General features: G+C 35.9%; 1 protein-coding gene across 3 annotated transcripts in view; it reads left to right on the plus strand.

The window, feature by feature from the left end:
* Positions 1-21,474, plus strand: part of LOC148950636 (xanthine dehydrogenase/oxidase-like) — a 354,380-nt gene extending 332,906 nt beyond the window's left edge. For all 3 annotated transcript variants that reach the window (XM_089092523.1, XM_089092525.1, XM_089092524.1), the window contains 3 exons: positions 13,404-13,658; positions 17,868-18,035; positions 21,335-21,474. In XM_089092523.1, coding sequence (XP_088948649.1) covers positions 13,404-13,658; positions 17,868-18,035; positions 21,335-21,382 — 471 coding nt within the window. In that variant the 3' untranslated portion in view covers positions 21,383-21,474. The remainder of the gene's footprint in view (positions 1-13,403; positions 13,659-17,867; positions 18,036-21,334) is intronic.
* Positions 21,475-21,736: the final 262 nt, after the last annotated feature.

The raw sequence follows: 21,736 nt of genomic DNA on the forward strand, positions 1-21,736 counted from the left end.
TGACCACCCTCCCCCTTGGACACTATTTAACTTCAGACCGGATCGAATGTATTGCCCACCGGGAAAGTCTCGGTTTAAATAAAGTCCTGTAACTAATTTCCTAAAAACCTTTGGGGGGGGGGGGGCCTCGCGGCCCGGGGGGGGGGCCTCGCGGCCCGGGGGGGGGCGGCCGCCGCCAGCGCGGGGGGCGCACCGTCACCAAAGTTATCTTTTTTTTTTTGGACTTAGAGCAGATTTTTTTTTTTCAAGTGCCATCTCTAATTTAATATTTTTTTTTCTCTGTAAAAAAAAAAAATGTTTTTTCTCTCTGTGTGCATCCCATGTAAATGTTGTTGTTGTTGTATTTTTTTTTATTATAAATAAATTTAAAAAAAAAAATTTATTTTTTCAAGTGCTCTCTCTAATTTAACGTTTTTTTTTCTCTGTAAAAAAAAAAGTGTTTTTTATATGTTTTTACCTATGTTAATTTTTTCGTTTTATTTTTTATTATGAATAAATTTAAAAAAAAAAGTGTATTTTTTTTTTCAATTTATTGTTACATTTTTATGTTAATATAATAAAAGAAAAAAAATATGATTCTTTGTCTTTGTCTTTGTCTTCTTCTTCTTCTTGAATAACAGAGTAGTAGTAGGGAAAAAAAAAATTATTTATTCATTATACAATTAGGGTATACAGTTAGTTGTTCAGGTGAACTGCTGAAAGGAACATGTATCAATTTAAAACACCGTTCAGATCTTTTCTGGTGTGGGCCCTCAATGTCGGGCAAAACAACACTCTTAACTAAAATAATTAAAAATTGTAATAAAATGTTTGTGGAAAAGCCGAAAAAAATCTACTATTGCTATAGTATTTGGCAGGAGTCACACAATAAAATAAAAACAATTGCCGACACCACCCTGGGATCGATGCAGATACAGTTCATACAGGGACTTTAAGTTTTCAACATTATTGAACCAAACTCTTGGCTAATCATTGACAATCTGGCTGAATCCATTGAACAATGGTCCCAGCAAATGTTGCAATTGTTTACTGTTCGCTCACATCATGAACAGATTTCCGTTACTCTAGTTTTACACAATCTCTTTCATCAGAGCAAATGTATGCGAACGCTTGCTTTGAACTGCACCTACTATATCATCTACAGAGTTGTTCGTGAGTCTCGCTCGCTAATAACCCTCAATAAACAAATCTATCCAGGTGCCCCTAAATTTCTACTCTCAGCATACAATCAGGCAACTAATAAACCCCATGGTTATATACTGTTGGATCCTAATAAAAATTCATCTGATGATCTGCGTGTAGTCACAGATATTTTCGACAATGAAATTACTGTATATCTCCCTGTGAACACTAAAAAGACCTATTAGTCGCTATCATGACACTGAAGTAACTACATGAAAATAGACATTTGTTTTCAGTTCTAAGCACCTCAAAACCTCAGCTTAGAAAAGCAATATATGAACTTTGTTTAAATTTGACCGAGGGTTATGTTCAACTGCCAGAAGTAGTTAAGCAACAGGCAAAGCAACATCGTTCCGTTGTACGTACGTTGGCCTCTAAAAACAAAGGAAAGAATTTTAAAAAGAAACAACTTCTTGAGATATGTGGTAACTTTTTTACACTTTTAATGCAGGGAAGAGCATGACTTGTTCACATTTTTCTCTAGAGAATGGCAAAACGTAAGACCGTGACGCTTACAAAACTTGTCTTCTCTCACGTGGAAAACTTTGATAACAATCCGAGTAAATTACTTAACACTGTCACTATTGGTGATGATAAAAAACTGATCTTACTTCAAGATGCACTTTGTCGAGTGGACAAACACTATCGATCAAAGCCCACTGCTGCTGCTGCTGATCTTAAAATAGAATCATCTTCTCAAGAATCACCTGCTGCTGTTATTGTAACACAATTAAAGAAGAAGTAATTGTATTAATTTTTATTTAAATTTGGAAATATATGGCCCATCTAATCGCTTGAAAAAATAACATAAATCTTCACCTATCTTCTGGAAAATGGTCAAACTGAAGTTGAGAGCGATGGTGATAGGATTATAATTAAGAGCAGGAGTTATAATGTAATTGATTTAATGTAAGACATGTTTACAAATCGTAAAGGACCATTATCATTTGACACTCATCTATACAACTTTCTAAATACATTAAACTACCCCAAAAGTCTTATTGTCATTAGAAAAATTTTAAAAAAATTAAATGAACGTGCATCATCAACATTAAAAGATGAACTTGAAGCAGAAGAAGATTTTAAATCCATTTTGGAAAATACTAGCACACCACTGATAGCTAGACAAAAGCGAAGACGTATCAAGTCAACGTTTCCGTCACCAGCAGCATCGGCAGCACCCCGTATACACAAGGGTAGAGGACGTTACACAACGTGTTTACGTTCGAAATGGCTGAAGTTCTGAAAGGTGTTTATGAAAATATTGGCGAGGCGGGGAGTTTAAGTTCCCCCGCAACTCTTTCCAAAGTCACGGGTGTTCGCACTAAAAGAGTACAAGACTATCTACAAAATCAACCAAGTTACAATCTGCGTAGAAATCAAAGACTTCGTGCCAATCAATATCGACAAACTAAAGCCTTTTACCCATTGGATATAATGCAAGCAGATCTCCTGACTCTAGACGAGCTTCAAAGACGTCACAATACACCGTACAAATATATTCTACTTGCAATCAGTGTCTTTAGTCGCTCTGAATATGCAATTCCATTGCGATCTAATAGAGGTGTTGAAGTTGCTCAGGCCCTTGAAAGTCATCTCGAACAGGATTCATATAAAAAAATTCACACGGTTCGCGGTAGTGAATTTTTTAATCCTCATGTTTCAAAAGTACTAGAGAAATTTTGTAAGCTGCTCTATCATAGTCACTGCTCTATGTAGGCCTCATTGGCCGAACGATTGATAAGAACTCTTTGACTTTTAATTTCAAGATAGTGTACATTGAAAAATACACTAGCTTTTATTCATGATCTAGATAAAATCATATTGATTTATAATCAACGACCTCTTCGATCGTTGTCCAACTCTTCACCGACGGAATTTCATCATTCGGATCATAATACAATTGAAACCTTTCTTAAACAATATTCCAATGAGTCAAAGGTCAAGAAGAGAAATATATTCAAGGTTTGTGATACTGTTCAAATTAATAGAACAACTAATGTTTTTGAAAAGGGGAATTACTTGTGGTCCAATGAACTTCTTAAAGTATCAAAAATCCTAGAAACTAAACCCATACCTTATATCCTGAGAGATACAAAAGATGAATAGATACTCTGATTATTTTATTACTAAGAATATAAAAAATTTAAAAATTATATTTAAATATATAAATATTAATATATATTATAGAATATTAGAAGAGTGTTTAATAAAAAGTTAAATGTTAGATGTCTATGATACAACTCAGTTTTTGATTCTTGGATCGGTGTTGAAGATATTGACAATGCCCCATGATTTCTATGTAACTTTCATGTCCAACGTTTCCGATCCTCTCTACAATGACTTGAATACGACAAGTGATTTTTGGACAAAACTCTCACCTGCCATCAAATTTGACGGTGCATATGAAGTGGCCCTTGTCGACTGTATCCTCAAAAATACCTATGACATCCTGAGAAAGGATCGTAAATATGAAATAAAAATTAGACCGTTTGAATTCGGTGATGAAGGTGCAATGGCAACTTTTGACTCTAATCAGTACCCTATTGCTAACATGACCTACATAGAATACAATACCATAAAAGAACTGTGTCGAGTTATCAACAAAAAAATTGCAAGTCGAAAAAAAGGTGGTTTCACTTTCAATTACTCGACGGAACAAAGGAGAATTTATTTTACCAATCCATTTGAGAATGAAAGATTTTTCCTCAATGAGAATTTACGTGAGGTTCTTGGTTTTAAAAAACGTATTATTAAGACAGAAAATTTCAGTGGTGGTGACCATGTTATCTATGCAGACTATGCACCCAGCTTCTCCACGGACACTTGTATATTTCTCTACGCTTCATTTGTGGAAACATCTCGGGTTGGTAATTCAAATGTTCCCCTCCTACGAGTTCTTGAACGAAAAACCAATCAAGAACACGTTCACCACTACAATATAAAGCATCTTCAGTATAGTCCCGTAAACACTTCCTATTTGGAACCCTGTCAGTTAACACTAACAACTGAATTAGGTGATCCAATAGCAATTTCAAAAGGCCGAGCAGTGATTACATGTCATTTTAGACCCATTGTCAACGACGAAGACTGTACAATCACCTAAAAAATGAAAAATAGAAGAATTCCATTTGTTTGTCCCGACATCGACTGTTATCTTGGTGCTTTGAGTCCACGTCAAATAGGCAATGGATTGGACTACTACAAGGGGCGTACTACAATGTCTGGCTATGGTCTTGGTAGCTGGTTTGCTAAGCTATTTCATTCTGCACTACCCCTTGCCAGAAAATTTCTTGTACCTGCTGCATCAAATTTTGCAGCCTCCACACTACAGGACTGGGGGTCAGGCAAGAATTTCAAGGAGAGTGTTAAAGAAAATATTAGATCTTCAGCAAGAGCCGTTGGCGAACAATTAAAATCGAGACAAAATGGGGAGGGGTTGAAAAGGATGCGTTCGCGTCATTCACTCATCAGTCTCCACCCAGGCAGGAATCAAAGGACATCAACAAGGACTTTGAGAAATAAAACAACACAGACCAATAAGCAGAAGAAGAAAAAGAAAAAGATTGTTAGATCAAAGAAGGATTTCGTCTCTTAAGATGACTTATCTCCCCCACAAGGAATCATATCCATCAATCAGTTCCTCATTGAATCTATTCAATGCTGAAAATGTTGATGTCAGTGTCAAGTATGGCTACTATGAACAATTTCACCCTCAACAACCCCTCTCGGAAAATATACACTTTCAAATATTTTCCAATGAAGACTATTTCATTGATTTGTCGTCAACATTTATTGATCTAAATGTTGTGGTGAAGAAAAAGTCAGATAATACAACTCCAAATGCTGGCGATGGTCTCTCCTGTGAAAACTATATTCTACACAACCTATTCAAACAAATTAATGTATTTATTAATGGGGGATCGGTGAGAACTAGCAATAATTTATCCAACTATGCAAGCTACATAAAATTTATGATGATGAAGCCAAAGGCGTACAAGGAGATGAGAGGACAATCATTGGGCTATGAATATCGAACAGGTGTTGATACTGACGGTGATTTGACCACTGCAGTGACCCAGAAGTATCATCTAGTTGGAAAATTAAATCATGAGATATTCAATATATCCCAATGGCTACCCCCCAATGTCAAGATTGACATAAAGTTACAGATGGCCCCATCGACTTTCATTTTGAGAAAAACACTTCCTGCAGCACCCGATGCAAATGTTATTATCACATCGGCAATTCTCCACGTCCGAAAACAACAAGTTATGAGCTCTGTTGCATTGGCAGTGGAAAAGATAAGAGCCAACGGTAACAATATTAAACTTCTTGTCCCCCATACAATCACCAATCAACGTCACATTGCCACCGGTTTTCGTAGCTATAGTGATTCGTCGTTTATCAATGGAGAAATCCCATCAAAATTGGGTTTGACCTCTGTGAAGAGTGGCAGTGCCGTTGGATCCTGGACTGAATCCCCCCATGATTTTAATTTTTTCGGTTTATCTAGTCTTGTGTGCAAAGTGAATGGTATTCCACTGTACACTATATCGTTTGACAAAAAATCCTATAGAACTCTCTACGAGTTGACCATGCAATCCCTAGATCATGACTCTCAACTATTTGAAAATGGAATAACCGAATCTATGTTTTCAAAAAATCATGGGGTAATTGTTTTGGATTTGTCAGGGACTCAGGACATGACTATAGTACGAACTGGGAATGTACTTTTAGAGTGTAAATTTACAAATACTCTGGCGGAGAGTATCTCCCTAATATCACTGAATCAATTTGAAACCGATTGGGAAATCACACCCAATGGCGGTATTCTACTAGACCTAGCACAATGAACACAAACCAAATAATCAATGTATTTAGTATGGACACATACATGTCCCAGTACAAGTCCTATTGCATACCCTCGGACTTCATTGAAAAAATTCCAAGTGTTAACAAGACCCTAATCATTGTTAATAGCAGTCCATCAACTTTGACGATCAGTCAGTGGATAAGCATCTTTCAAACTGCGAATAATATTGAATTTTTTGATCCTCTTGGCCTATCGTATAAATTCTACGTTCCATACATCAGCAACTTTATTGAAAGCAGTGGGAAAACCATTATTCAAAATCAACGAAGAGTACAGGATTTAACGACTAAGACATGTGACTTTCATGCACTACTCTTTTTCATGTTCAGATGTCGTGGCTAAACCTACAAGCATTTTTTCGGCATCTACGTTGACTTAACTCAATTGAATGACTTTATAGTGGAGAATGTAATTAAAAGTGTATTTAATATTGATTTTAGTGCCATAAGAATAAAATGTTCCAAAGATTTATGTGAAATTGTTTATTAATAAAAAAAAAAAATTTATATACATGATAAAACGACTTTTCTACTCTTTAGATTTCATCCACTACTAGGTATTTGTCAACGACAACTAGTGCAGGTAGATTATTTGAATTCACAGTGTACTGATTCTGATGTACTGCAATGTCAGGGTCACATTTTCTTCTGTAGAGTGTGACTTCACTCTTGTCATATCTCTTTGTATAGTCAATGATACTATTCGCATTCATTATATATAATTCACATGTTTCAATTTGTGTATTTGAAGCAATTTCACAAACAGTGTCGTCAAGTGTTGAATCACATTCTGTCACTGCCAAATAAAAATCAGTGGGCTTATAATCAAAACACCCATTGTCTTCACAACAATGACGTAGAAACCATATTATCTTGTTGTTCCAACAGTTGAATCGTTGACCTGGTTCCTCCTCCCAGAACAATCTAAAACCACGACGATACCAATCACGTAGCAATAAACTAAAATCCCGGTTAGGATTCTTTCCAATCATACCGGGATATGTACTCTCCCACTGCTTACATTTTTCATAATGACAATTGGAACATAGGTGACCTCTAGGATGAGAGTCACACACCTCTTCAAGACAGGAATTACAACCTTTAATGTGTACAGCATACCCTCTATGCAATTTACACGGGTTGCATAATCTACACTTTTTATAATACTCCTCAATCATTGTGCAATTCTCACATGAGGACCAACTACCCAGTGAGTACATACATAACGGACATGTATGGAACATTTTGTCATGTGTTGACGCTCTCAATGACACAATGAAACTGAGCTAGCAACATCAAAAAATTGTCCGAGATAGAGAGAGAGAGAGAGAGAGGAGTAAATCATCCTTGAGCACTATCTTTCTTATGAAAAAAAGTCCTAAATATCTAGAAACTAATGTTTAAAATCATATCTACAATATACTTTTGCTGCGTCGTGATCAATATATCAATAAATTTTGTAAATGCATTTGGACCACGATGTAGAAGCTTCATACAATAGTCTAATTACGGAGAATCAGTTTTCATTACATCGACAAGCATTCACCGAGAAAATATCTTCCTTTGAATAGACAACTCTAGAAAATCATCATCTAGAATCAAATGTTTTTCCATAAGAATTAGATTCCTCATGATTCGATCTTTCTCGAATCTATCCATTTTTTAGAGTCCTAACTCTCTCACAACCAACTTCAGACTAATCTGAATCTCTTTTTGTACTCTAAAAAAAAATATACGCAAGTATATTTGAGAAAAAAAAAATACTACTTTTTTAGTAAATTTTCTTATGATTATAATTACAATAATGAGTATCTCATATGAATTTCGGTCGCATCAAGATCTTCCTATAGAATATATAACTCTGACCGGATTTAATTCATATTGAGAAGATTCTCTTTTCAAGCAAAACATAACTGCTCCTCCTGCTTAAATTTGCTTAATGATATCACATATCTAGCATACATAGTGTCCCATTCAAGACATAGTTTACAACCAGCAGTTATTTCCACAGCTACATTAGGTACTCGTATATCGTTGCTGCTGCTGCTGTCGGTTCCATCATTAATCTCCAATAATGTAAATGCACCACTCATTTTTTCTCCACTAATATCTTCTCAAATAAAAACTATTCTCTTTGAATCCAATTCTCTTACTAATATGAATTGTAGTGAAAACTATTCCTTTTATTCAAATCCAAATCACCAATCAAGTCATACACGTTCCTCTTGGCAAAGAGTGTGATGACCTGTTTACCTACTAGAAGAACCTGTTTGGTACATAGTCTGCTAGAAGTATAAGGTTCTAGTCTACTGCAAACATCGAGTACGGTGGCTCCAGTACTGGTGAAATTCGGGAACCAAAATATAGCTTACACAGTTTATAAAGCAAAATCGAAACTTGCGAAATCTGGTATTTTCGTTAGTGAGTACCTTACTAAAGTGAAGAAATCGGTACTAGAAGGTGCTAGATATCGATTTGGTGCTAAGAACGTTTGGACTGATCGCGGCCGCATTTTCAAATGAGAGCAAAGTGACTTAAATCCCAAGCGAATCAGATCACTTACGGACGCCCTATAAATCTTCCAGTCGGTTTTGTTTGTTAACAACGAAAAAGGAAACCTTTTTCGTTGTGTTTTAATTTTTTTATTTCGTCTTTCATTTGTTTTATTTATTTTTGTGTTTTTTCCTTTTTTACTATGTTGAAAATCAAGCTTTATTTTCCTCAGTGATGTTGAATGATGTTCAATCCTTAGGAAGGTTTATGAATAGTCATTTTCGTATTGAGGACCATTTAGAAGCCCAAGTTGGTCGTAATGATTTGTCTGTTGCAAATTTTAAACCTCTCCGTGACAGTTCGTATATTAGACCATCTGAAATACGAAGGGGCAATTCGCTTTGCCTTTGTTCTTCGAAATGCCATCTAACTACTGGTTGTTTTGATTTACCTCTGTATAGATGCCATAGCTCTGCTGTGTTGTTGAAACCCTTTGGTCTGGTGGGTTTGGTCACGGAACAGGTCTGCCTCCACCGTAAGTAAATCGACAACTTCTTTTGGTGACCAGGGTGGTATCAACTCTTTGGGAGAGCGTTTTGTTGAGTTACAAAATAATCCTTTAGATATTGAAAGTATAATTAATAATTCAGTTGGAAGTATAAATAGGAAGAATAATGATCCTAATTCGACAATTAAAAGTAAGTATGTTTCGCAATTAAATGGTTCTGTCTCCTCTAAACGAAATGGTATTTTCTTTGTACTTCACCTTAACATTCAGGGACTTTGTTCGTCTTTTGATGTGCTGAAACAGATAGTTAGTGATGGAACTCCTGATATTATTGGATTATGTAAAACTTTCCTGGATTCAAATAAGGATATGGTTTTAGATATTCTAAGATATAGGATAGAGAGATTGAACAGGAAACAGGTGGCGAGACGTAGCCATGTCCTTTATATTGCTAATCTTCTCTCATACAATCTCCGAAGTGATTGGAGCAGAAATGAAGAAGGAATCTTTGAATCCTTTTTATTGAGATTAAATCAGGGTGTAAGGGTTTAGCTGTGTGTTTGGTTTACAGGTCCCCTAGCGGATCTATTACTTCGTTTTTGAAAATTCTGGAATAGGTTTTGGACTCAGTACAAAAGCATCCCTGTGAATTAATCTTGATGGGCAATTTCAATCTCAATCGGCTGGACCAAAATTCTGCTTCAGCTATGAATTCTTTTTCGATGATGCTCTCTTCGAGAACTCTACCTTCAGTTTATATACCAACCCGAGTTACTGAGGCGCATGCGTCTCTTATTGATAATATTTTTTCGTCACTAGATGTCTTAGATAATTCGGCGCTGTTTAGTGATATTTTTGATCATTTTCCCACAATTTTCCGACATAAGAGTATTGATCAGGCGCAGCATATAGCATCGCCCTCTAATCTCCCATTTTCTGTTTTGGTGATACTGAGCTGAGTCTATGTAGTTCTCATCTGACTGGTCAGCAATGGGATAGTTTGGTTTCAGGATCGGATTTTACCCACTCTCTTGATTTCTTTTATGATTTAGTGAAAGAAGGTATCCTAGAAGTTTGCCATCAGAGTCCAGCGCCTCATACTTCAGAAAGGATAGCACCACTGAATCCATGGATGACTCCAGGTCTCCGTCAAAGCTGTAAAAGGAAAAATTTCTGCAGCTCATTCTCAACGGTTCAAGGCCTATAGGAGTATATTTAATTCTCAGTGTCGGAAGGCTAAGTCCCAGTATTATCATAGGAAATTTTGTGAATGTGGAAAGGATGTTAGGAAGACATGGTATTTAATTAATTCAGTTCTTAGACCTACTCTCCCTTTGCCTTCAGTTCAAACAACGCTGATAGTCGATGGTAAAACTATCCAAGGAGAAGAAGATGTTCAGCTAGGGCTTACCTCTTATTTTGCTAATATAGGGAAGACAACTGCTTCCTCTGTAAGCTCTGCAACTTCTCGTTGCGATTCCAGAGCCTATCTTGGACCCCCAAGTTTAAAGTCAATTGTCTTGAACTCTGTTTCTGAGTTTGAGGTAGCTCGAATAGTGAATGGTCTTAAAGGATCAACCTCTTCAGGGCCAGACAGAGTTCCTACAAGGATTATCCGTGCCATTCTGCCAGCTATTCTGTCACCATTGGCTAGGCTTGTCAATCTGTCTTTCGAGATACGAATTTTCCCTGAATCTCTCAAGCGAGCTAAGGTTATAGTGCTGTATAAAGGTGGTTCTCGGAGTAATCCTGCTAAATATAGGCCAATTTCTCTCCTATCTGTTTTCAGCAAAATTTTTGAGAAGGCTACGCTATCCAGACTTCTTAGTATTCTGGATGCAAAAGAATTTTTGAATGATTTCCAGTTTAGATTCCGAGCAAATCACTCTCCAGAGCATGCTTGCGCAGCTCTCTTGAATTACATTCATTCAGCAATAGATTCTGGTCTAATCCCAGCAGCTTTATTTTTAGATGTTTGTAAAGGTTTTGATTCATTGACCCATCGGATTCTTCTTTGGAAACTATCACATATTGGTAGAAGATCAAATACTTTCTCTTGGTTTGAATCATATCTTTCTGGTAAGCTTATTTCAATTGATCCGCTTTTCCGAAGCCCTTCTAAAGCATATTATGTTGTGCCTCAGGGATCTGTTCTTGGCCCCGTTTTATTTCTGATTTATGTTAATGATCTGATTTCATAAGTCAAAAATACCAAGCCTATAGCATGCTGCAAGGTATATCATCCTGATGGTCGTTTGTTTTCCAATTATACTTTAATGAAGATTTTCTCGATGCTTTTGCAGATGACACCACTCTTGGGATCCTTGGGAAGACGAAATGTGATATCAAGTCTAACCTTGCAGCAATATTCGAGAGAATAATTTCATGTTTTGATACGAATTATTTGGCCTTGAATGTTGGCAAGTCACATTTTCTTATTTTTTCACGAATTGGTATAGCTTTCCCTCAGCTTACACACCTTCAGGTGTCACAAGGTTCCTTATGTAGACTAGAGAATCAGGTGGTCCGGTTTCTTGGTATCTTGCTTTATGAGAACCTTTCATTTAGAAACCATGTAGCCATGATTAGGGTTAAGGTCTCATGGAGTTTGGGTATCATTCAAAAAATCGGACACATATTTCCTGGATCTACTCTGAAGCTTCTTTTTTCCGGCCTTGTCCAGTCATATGTTTCGTATTGCCGCATTGTATGAATGTCTATTTTTCCTTCTACACTGCGGTCACTTTCTGCTATGCATAATAAAGCACGGCGTCTGGTCATAGACACCGACCGTTCCTTATCTAAACCGCTTCATGGCAATCTTCCAAAATCTCTTTAAAAACTCCTGTATTTATTTCTGATTCAGCTCCATCTAGCCTTCGTTCTTCACACAATACCTGCATTCCTCCTACCCCTACTGTGCAGTCAGATTTCAATCCTCTTATTGCTTGTCAATAGGCGTGGAATTCCCTACCTTCTTCAGTACAAAGATGCTACTCGTTTCAGACTTCTAAAATGATTTTTAAGGACCATTTAGTTAAGAATCAAACAGAATAGTATTTTTTTTTTCCTCTGAGGAGTGTATGTCCCCTGAGTGTTTATTTCATGGTGTATGGTTGTCTTATCTGCGCTTGAACTCCCAGGCCTCAGATATGTTCTCTTTTTAATCTCATATGTTTTTTGGCTATTGTTCTCTTTTATTTCTTCACTATTCCACTACTTAAATACTTTTTTCACTACTTTTTTCTTCACTACTTCAATAGAATTTTACTAGAGTTACGGGAATTGAACCAGATCGTCATCTAACTTAGGATCCCGTAATATTTTTTGGTCTAGTTATCTCCTCCCCCCTCATGTGTTAGCAATTTAGTGTGCAATAGTAACTTGACAAGGATATTGCCAGTGACATTGACTGCTGCAATAGTGTAAGTATATTACTGTAGGAGACACAGTCTATGTTTGGTCTTCGAAGTGTCAGGTGTAGAAGTCTTCTTTGTAGTTCTATGGTAGTGTTGTCCGACATTATGGGGGTTCGACCGGTATAGGATTTCTAGTGTATCTAAATTTCATAAAATATGGAATTTCGATTTAATATTAACATTCGATTTAATATTAGATGGCAAAATTATTTTTGCAGAACTGATGATTTTTCGAAACTTTCAGAGCGTGCATTTATAAACTAGTACTTCTTATATTGACATAGATTATAATTCACACTATCGTTATATAAGCAAAAAACAATTTTCATAGGTATACCTATTGTTTTGTCAGCGTATAGTTTTTGTTTTTTTTAGTTGTTGCTTATATTGATTTTGTTGCTGTTGTATCCCCCTTGTATCTCCTGACCATGGAGCCTTTCGAGGGGTGAAAGGAGTATTGTATTTCAAATCTGTATTTACTGGTGAATAAACTTACTTAGTTACTATTTATGTCTTGATTAAAAACTGTTGAAAAAAGTATTGTACACCCAATAGCAAGGTGCTGAAAGGGTGTGTTAGTGCTAGTAGTATATAAACAGTATTAATTATAATTAGAATGTCTAAATTGGCTTAAGCAAGCTATAAACCATAACAACAGTCTTTCTGCGTCTGTATTTTAGCCCTTTGGCTGACTTACGTGTCGATTCTCGTCCAAGAATAGGTCTCATATTAATTTTTCCCCCTACTTTGGCTTTGATTCTCTTGTTCCGCTTTATTTACATAAAAGTATTTTTCATTGCTGAGTTTATGCTGCATTCAAAATTCAATTTTGAAATCACATTATACAAATGCAAATTTTAACAAATTGCAAATACACATTATACAAATATCATTATACTAATTTCCCATTCAAATCAATTTTTTAGGTAATCAGAACGGACATTGTCATGGATGTTGGCAAGTCGATCAATCCTGCAATAGACATTGGGCAACTAGAAGGGGGTTTTCTTCAGGGATACGGTTTATTTACAATGGAAGAACTTTCGTTTTCCCCGGATGGTGTGCTATTAACCAGAGGACCTTCAAGCTACAAAATACCAACCTGCAATGATATTCCAATTGAGTTCAACGTCACTTTGTTGAAAGATGCTCCAAATCCAAAAGCTGTATATTCTTCTAAGGTTAGAAGTCAACTGGTTTCAATATAAGCTATGCCATTCATCATCTCTATCCCTCTATTTGAGGTGGGTCTCTGGACCTGAGTCTTATCTGCATATAAAATTATAGAGTTCGATCTAAATAAGACGTTTCCTAGTAAAAAAAGGACAAAAAAAAGAGTTTTGGAATCAACTGAATGGTCATTCCAGATTTATGCCCCAGAATTCCATATGATGTGCATAATCTTAAATCTCTTTTCTTTCAATGCCATGCTTTACATAATTGTGATGTTAAACTTTCCCTGAATATCTTCTTTTTTTAAATCGCTATCGTTTTTTTCTGGAAAATTAGCAGGAGGTGTTAATCTGCACGACAGGAAAATGACGATTTTGATCTCTTCTTGGTACTAAATTACATAGTTCTAATCACGTTACAAGAAAAAGAGCCATGCATAAAATTAGAGTTTAAACACATGAAATTAAAGATAAAACACTCACAGATTACATGGACATCTGTAATTTTTTAATTATAATCATAAACACAGCAAATGTGTAAAATATAGAAAAATTAAATGACCCTCTAACAGTTTTCATAATCAAACAATAACCCCCTAAAATACAGAAAGATTAAATGGACCTACATTAGTTTTCATAATTACAGTATGTAACAGTTTCCCAGCAAACAGGAAAGATTATATTAAAATCTATAGGAGAAAAAATGACTTCTATAAACAAGTAGAACTTAAAACAAATATAAATTACCCTAAATTAAACTTGGGCTGCTGAACATATTTTGAATAGTGTTTGTCTTTCCATTACAATAAAAATATGAGAAAAAAATGAAATACTAATCAAGCTTCCTAGAAAAAATATAAGAGGTAATCCCTTGGAGGGTAATCAACGGCAAGTAAAGAACGACCCAAGGAGCCAAAACTCTAAAATATGGAAGTGGGAAAATATTAAAAGACAAAGAATGTATTTCCATATTGCTTCCAAGCATGTACAATTTATTGAGTTAGAAGTCCCCTTTCAAAATTGCTAACATACGACAATCTATGTAATTCAGCCACATACATAAAAATATGAACTTCCATATTTTACTTCGGAAGGAAAGCCGGAATTGCAGAAAAATCGCATTTGAAAAAAAGTATAGAAAAAAAAATGGATCTTCCCTTTTTTTTGCGAATATTCGATCAAACTGGTGATTGCAAACTATCAAGAGATGCACCAACTGAAAGTTAATTCAAAAGTCTTCTGTTCTTTTTAAGTACCAAAAGAGAAATTACCACGCGATGTCACCCTTTTCAGCCAAGTTGAGCCACAAAACATACATGTTATGCCAACTGGGGCGAAAATGCTTTCGGATAAAAGCTATGAAACGCCCTATTTACGTAAAACTGTGAAATGCTAATACTACTACTACTAATAACTCACTGGAGCATCAAGCTACCCGAACCAAGTACGATCACGTATCATCCTCCTTCCCCAAGGTCTATTCAAAACTTCAGTTTGTACTACCTCTTATGAAGTTGCAACATCCTTTATAGGCTTTTCTTTCAGTACCAGATAGATGGTAAAAATGTATATTTTTGCCATTCATAACGTTTCTTTCATTATAGCCTTAGAAAAGGATATCTAATCATTGAATTAAACTTGAATTAAAATCAAGTAACCATCAAGCCATGGGTAATTGTAGAAAAAGCAAAGACAGATAGTCTGAGTAAGAGGCAAAGCTGGCATAAACCTTTTTCAGGACTGTATAAAAATAATATTGTTTTCACTTGTTGATAAATGGTCATAGAACTAAGGGATGATTGAGATTTCTGGGTTAATTCATGACGGACAATGTCCACTTGACTTGTATACAAAACGTAGGAGTGAATTTGCTCGGACTCACAGGCGAACAAGTAACCTAAGCCTAATAGGCTTGCCCGCTTCGAGTCTCAAGCGGACTACCGTGGTTTAGGATTGACATATGACCATCAAGTCCCCTGGACTAGCACGCGAACGGGGAGACCTATAGTTTTCCAAGTCTTAGAGAAAACGGCACGGGTAAACGGCGGGAGCAGCTATGACTCTCTTATTAGACATATACTTGTGTGGTGGCTTTTAGAGAGGCACGCTTATCTTGAGTCTCAGGCGGGTAGAAAAGGTTTTAGAATTGACACATGACCGTTAAGTCGCCTGGAATTGCAGGTAAACAAGCGTCCAGTCCAAAGCCCAATAGGACACCCCGCCTAGAGCGTCAGGCCAGGTTTAGCACCCAATTCATAAGCTCAAACAGTTGCGCTAACAAAAACGTAATTAAATATTGATCGACCAACAAGTCACCTGGAATTGCAAGGCAAACAAGCGTCCAAAACCAATTAGGGCTCGTCCACCTAGAGTGTCCGACGAATATCCCAATTCATAAGCTCAAACAGTTACACTAAAAAAAAAAAATATTTGAATACTGGTTAACCGACAAGTTACCTGAACTCACAAGGCAACAAGCATCCAAAGCCTAATAGGGGGTCCGCCTGCCTAGTTGTTGTTACCGTCAATAAAAAAATACTTAGAACCATCCTTCGATAATTCCTCTGGAAAATGTCTGGCATTTCCGTTGCTTCCAGAATTTAATTCTAGTTTGAGGACTTACCTTCCTAATCTACCAGAGTACTATTTGAAATTATGCACCCAGTTCGAAAATTAAGAAATTCTCTTGAGATTCATTTTTTAGCATTCATCACTGTCAAGAATTGGTGCTTTTTTCATAGAGTTTTCAGCCAAAATGTCTTAAAAGCTCATGAAGGCACACCGGGTCTCTGTAATGTGCGAAATTTATAAGCAGTGAAAGTCATTTCTGACACATAATTGAAGTAGTTGATCAGTGACTGCTTAGAAATTATCGCATTTTCTGTGGCTTTACAGAAGCGGCTCATAAACTTCTGTTATGGTTTCGGATATTATGTATTAATTTCCGTGTAATTAGAATTACTACACTGAAATGCAGGGGAGTCAGAACATAAAGAGAACTTAAAATAATGATTCAAGACGGATTTTATTAAGTTTTGATACAATATATTATCTATCATCTGAGACTGTTCACAGTTTGAAATCGTGCAGAGTTATTTCTGCTTAGATATTGTCAGGTTATATTGGTGAACACGGTCACTTTTCTGCACACAAATGCAGCATTAAATAGTACCTCAACCACGATTAGACCGAAGACGCCTTCAGTGAGGTGTCCTCAGAGATGATTTTTGTTCAATTTGAGGTACTAAAAAACAATGATCTAACAGATTCGAAGACCTCTTGTGGTGGTCGTACCACCACTTCAAAGTGGAGGTGTCTTTTGTTGCTAACCATATCAATGCAAAGTTGTTAATTTACTTACTCTACAGAAAAAATTATTGGCAAGAATTTAATTTTTTAAAGCCCAACACACGAAAATAAAGATTGATGGTAGTTTAAAACGATCAGAAATTACCTCTAACATGGGGAGGTCACCCCCTAAATCCAACTCTGTTACTTTATATACTAAACTTTAAACTACGATCAACCATCATCAGATTGAAATGAAAAAACTTAGATACTTAGCAGTCACTGGCAATTTGTATTTGCTTCTACATATTACTTTTGCACGTGTTGCCTTTGCATAACTAGTTCACTAAAACTTAAAAAACTGTATTTTTTATTTTAGCGTAAACCTCTCAGATGTGGGGCTGTTATTTCCCATTTCGAGTTTCGATTGGAAAATTTTTCAAAAATTGTCTGACAACGTGGACTTCATATTTGTAGCAAAATCTGAAAATGCGTGTTGCTTTCTTGATCAAGATGGAAAAATGATCAAGGTATACAATCTCACGGTTTCTTAATCAAATGATTAAGATCAAGGTGACAAAAATCAGTCACGTTCTTGATCAAGACTCGGTGGATAGCAAAATCTTGTAAAGTTGTTAGGCTAGGTGAAGTAAACTTTCAGAAGGATCTACAACCCAAAGCGGATCTAACCTAATCTTAGATTAAAACAAAAAATCTAAGCTTTCTTGCTGGAGTCAAATTTTATAAATTAATTTTAAATTTACCCGCCAAAAATTATTTCTACGTTTAGAGTCATTGTATTTATTCACTCAGTTATCTAACGAGTCTTGATTTAAAGTCTAAGTATTTAATCAAATGACTGGTTTGGGCATCTTACTACAACACATACAACAATGGTTATCTCTCTAAAGCATTTTCCCTCTTATTCAGGCTGTGGGTGAGCCCCCATTGTTTTTGGCAGCTTCAGTATTCTATGCAATAAAAGACGCTGTTGCATTCGCTCGAGAGGCTATTGGAGTGCGAGACAATTTTCGATTTGACTCCCCTGCAACTGCCGAAAGGATACGGATGGCTTGTGTTGACAAGTTTACACAACAGGTAGAATAGGTTCTTATTATACTATGAAAGGAGGATCTGATTTAATATTTGTATGTGAATTAGGGATTGCATAATTTTGAAAATGAAAATCCCTGACCAACTTTCATGTAGGCTACTATTTTTTATGTTGCCTTTTATTTGCGAGGAAGTATCATTCCTTAAAGGCCAGGTCTACCATAGTATAAAAAAAAAATATCTTCACCGGCTAGGAGGATGTGACCTTTATATTTTTAGGACAAATTAGTCTGCAGGAACTTATGCAACAGGCAAAACAAGTCGATCCTTGCAATTATTGGAGTAGGATTGAGCACTACGAATTTTATAATTAATAGAGCATAAAATAAAAATTTGAGATTCTTTTTAGTATTTTTGCACATTTTCAAATATTCTTTAAACTAGATCCATGACTAGAATAGATCCAAGTGAAATTCTGTCATGAGCACCTGGGAATCTCAGGAGTTTAAATCTCCTGACTTAAAATAATCAGGGAGTTATTAACTTTCTTTTCTCATCCAATTTGTATAAAAGCAAATGAAAAAGTAAATCAGCCTCTTCCCTCAAACTAACCTCATGATTGAGCCTTCCTTTCGATGGAATTCTGGCTACTTCTATGATCGATGTATCTTTACAAATTTTTAGCGTATAAATCTTATTGAACCATTGCACCAAAAACGAACCTTAAAGTTACAAACTAGTGATTTTGCCAGTTTCATCTGTATAAAGAAACAAAAATTGTTATAATTAAAATCCTACCTAGTTTTGTGTAGTATGCGGGCTTCGTTTTGTAACATGAAAATCTCCTAGGGATAAGGGGCAACTAGTAAAAAAAAATATTCCGCAACAAGCTTTGGTGATAAGCCACATAAAGGAAAACATGTGGGAAAAGACAATTTAGAGTAAATCAAACAGTTCGTGGTAACGAACTGTAAGTAAAGAAAGACCCGGCTCAATAGTAACCGAAATTCTAAAAACGGAATTTTGATACGAGTAGATACATCAAAAGAATCGGATTGTTGTGTTGATTTCAAATATATAAGTTTCATCCAATTTAGTCAAAACCATCAAAAGTTATAAAGCCTAAAAAAAATAGCCTTATTTTCGAAAAAAGGGGGAAAGACCCCGAAAAGTGATAGAATCTTAATGAAAATCAAACCATCAGATTCAGCGTAACAGAAAACCCTACTTTAGATGTTTCAAGCTCCTATCTGCAAAAAATGTGAAATTTTGTATTTATTGCCAGAAGAAAGACCACGAATGCGTGTTTTTTTTTTCAGGGGTCATCGTATCGATCCAGTATTCCAAAAATATCGCCAGAGGGCTCATTCGAACGGAAATTAAAAGATCTAGGGCAACTTGGCCTCGCCCCACGCTTATTTTTTCCCCAGTCACCGAATCAAAATTTTGAGATAGCCATTTTGTTCAGCATAGTCGAAAATCTAATAAATATGTCTTTGAGGATGACTTTGTCCCCCATAGATCTCGGGGGAAGGCTGCAAGTTATGAACTTTGCCCATTATTTACATATGGTATTGGTTATTGGGAAGTATACGGGCGCTTTCAGGAGGTATTTTTTCTGGGCGGGGGAAGGGGGGGTGTCAGAGGAGGGAATCACGTGGGAGGATCCTTCTATGGAGGATGTTTTCTTGGGGGAAGGGATATTTCTATGAAGGGGGCGCCGGATTTCCTAGCATCATTTGAAAATCAATCAGAAATTAAATTAAAAAAAACAAGTTTTTTGAACTGAAAGTAAGGAGCAAAATTAAAACTTAAAACGAACAGAAACTGTTACATATATGAGGAGGTTCGCCCCCTAGTTAATACCTTGCTCTTTACGCTAAAGTTTTTTTAGTAATTTCAAAAGAGCTATCTATTCTAATTAAACGGGCTTTGTGATTAAGTGTTTAGTGATCCAAAAAAAATTCGAACTTAAGCGTAAAGAGCGAGGTTTTGACTAGGGGGCGAACCCCCTCATATACGTAATAATTTCACTTCGTTTTAAGTTTTAATGTTGCTTCTTACTTTCATTTGAAAAAACTTGTTTTTTTATTTAATATTAAGATGTGTTAGCATATTTCTCTTCGGGGCATAAGAATATAATGATTCAAAGTAATGTTTATGAATACAGTGTGTTCCTTCTTTCACAGAAAACAGGATATTTCTGTGGATACATGCTTTCTTCTTTTTATCCTCTCTCTTTTTCTTCTGTCCTCAATAACTCCATGAAAAAAAAATTAAAAAATGCAGGAATAAATGTCCATAAGAAATGTTTAAGCTTGTCAGGAATGCATTGGATATTAAAGATGATTTTATAATGCATATACATATTTTATGAGACATGTCCCAATATACACCAGTTTTGCAGTATGTTGCAATCACCCTGCTAGTACTAGAACGAGAAGTGATGGATTATAGAACTTGTAAGCAATGAAAGATCCATCTGCCTGAACCTACTCACGGCATTAAGAAGCATCCTCAAAACGTATTGAGCTAACTGCAAGTTGTTATGACACCGCAATTTTTTTTAACTAAAATTTTTAAAGAGCATTTTATTTTCCAAAAGAAATATTTTCTAAAAAAAATTACGCCACTACGATTCCCATTGGTCTACTTACCTACAGCCTAAAGTCTTCTATCTCTAGTTACGACTAGGCAGCTTAAGTGGAGGTGCAGTTCTACTCATTAGTCGAAATGTTTGTAAAACTTTCTTTTCATGAACTCGACAAGTTCTATAAACCTGGAATACGGATTTTATTGTCCTTAATAGAATACTTTCTTTTTCCAGAATTTATTCAGATTTCTTATCTCAATGGCGTCAATTGGGGGCAGGGGAGAACATGTATCCTCCAACACAGATTTTAAAAACATTTTCATTGAACAATTCCCCATTTTTGGTTTAAAGATTCAAAAAATTACAAATTTACCCCCACTCCCCCCGTACACACATTTTGACAAATACATTTTGCCCCACTCTAAATTATTCTGAATTAACCTCACTGTCTTAGCTTCCAATATTTTAAATGATTGGCAATAATAGAGAGGATACTCCTCATTGAGTTTCCGTTGCTTACCTCCTGGCTTGGGACAGAATTTCCTATTGTGTGACGCATCTTTCTTGGCAGGCGAAAGGCGAATAGTGTTTGTTTTCTTTTTTAATAAATGTATATCTCGTATATCTCATATCTCATAACTCGATGCAAACTTTTTCGTTAAAAGTTTTTTTTATCTTCGATAACATATTTTGCTTCTTCTTATTTTGCCCTCATCTGTGAATCTTTAACTAATCCATAATATTTTTCTAGATTCCTCGCCAAAACGAAAGTGTTCGACCGTGGTCAATTGTTGTATGAAGGCAATTCCAATTGTCGTATTTACCAGTGTGGTAATGCTAGTGATTTTAAAGTATTATTCTGACTGCCTAAAATAAATATATTTTATCTATGGGAAATTTGCTTGTCTTTAATCAGTAGACTTTATACATAAGAAGGATAAAGGGCTACTAAACACCGGGGCTTTTTGCTTTCCTTCGTGCCGTGCTTTTCTTGAATGAAGTGCGAACGAAGACCAAGAAAATACTTTAAAAGAAGCGGGAAATTCATGAGATAGAGTAGGGAATGTAGCACAGAATAGGATGGGTCAGATGATAAAACGCTCGCAGTACTGTTAGTATCGTGCCGCTAAGTGGAGCGATATGTTATTATTAT

The sequence above is a fragment of the Artemia sp. Qi Xiang Cuo genome, chromosome 7, assembly GCF_049724085.1.
Source record: "Artemia sp. Qi Xiang Cuo chromosome 7, ASM4972408v1, whole genome shotgun sequence".
Taxonomy (NCBI): Eukaryota; Metazoa; Arthropoda; class Branchiopoda; order Anostraca; family Artemiidae; genus Artemia; species Artemia sp. Qi Xiang Cuo.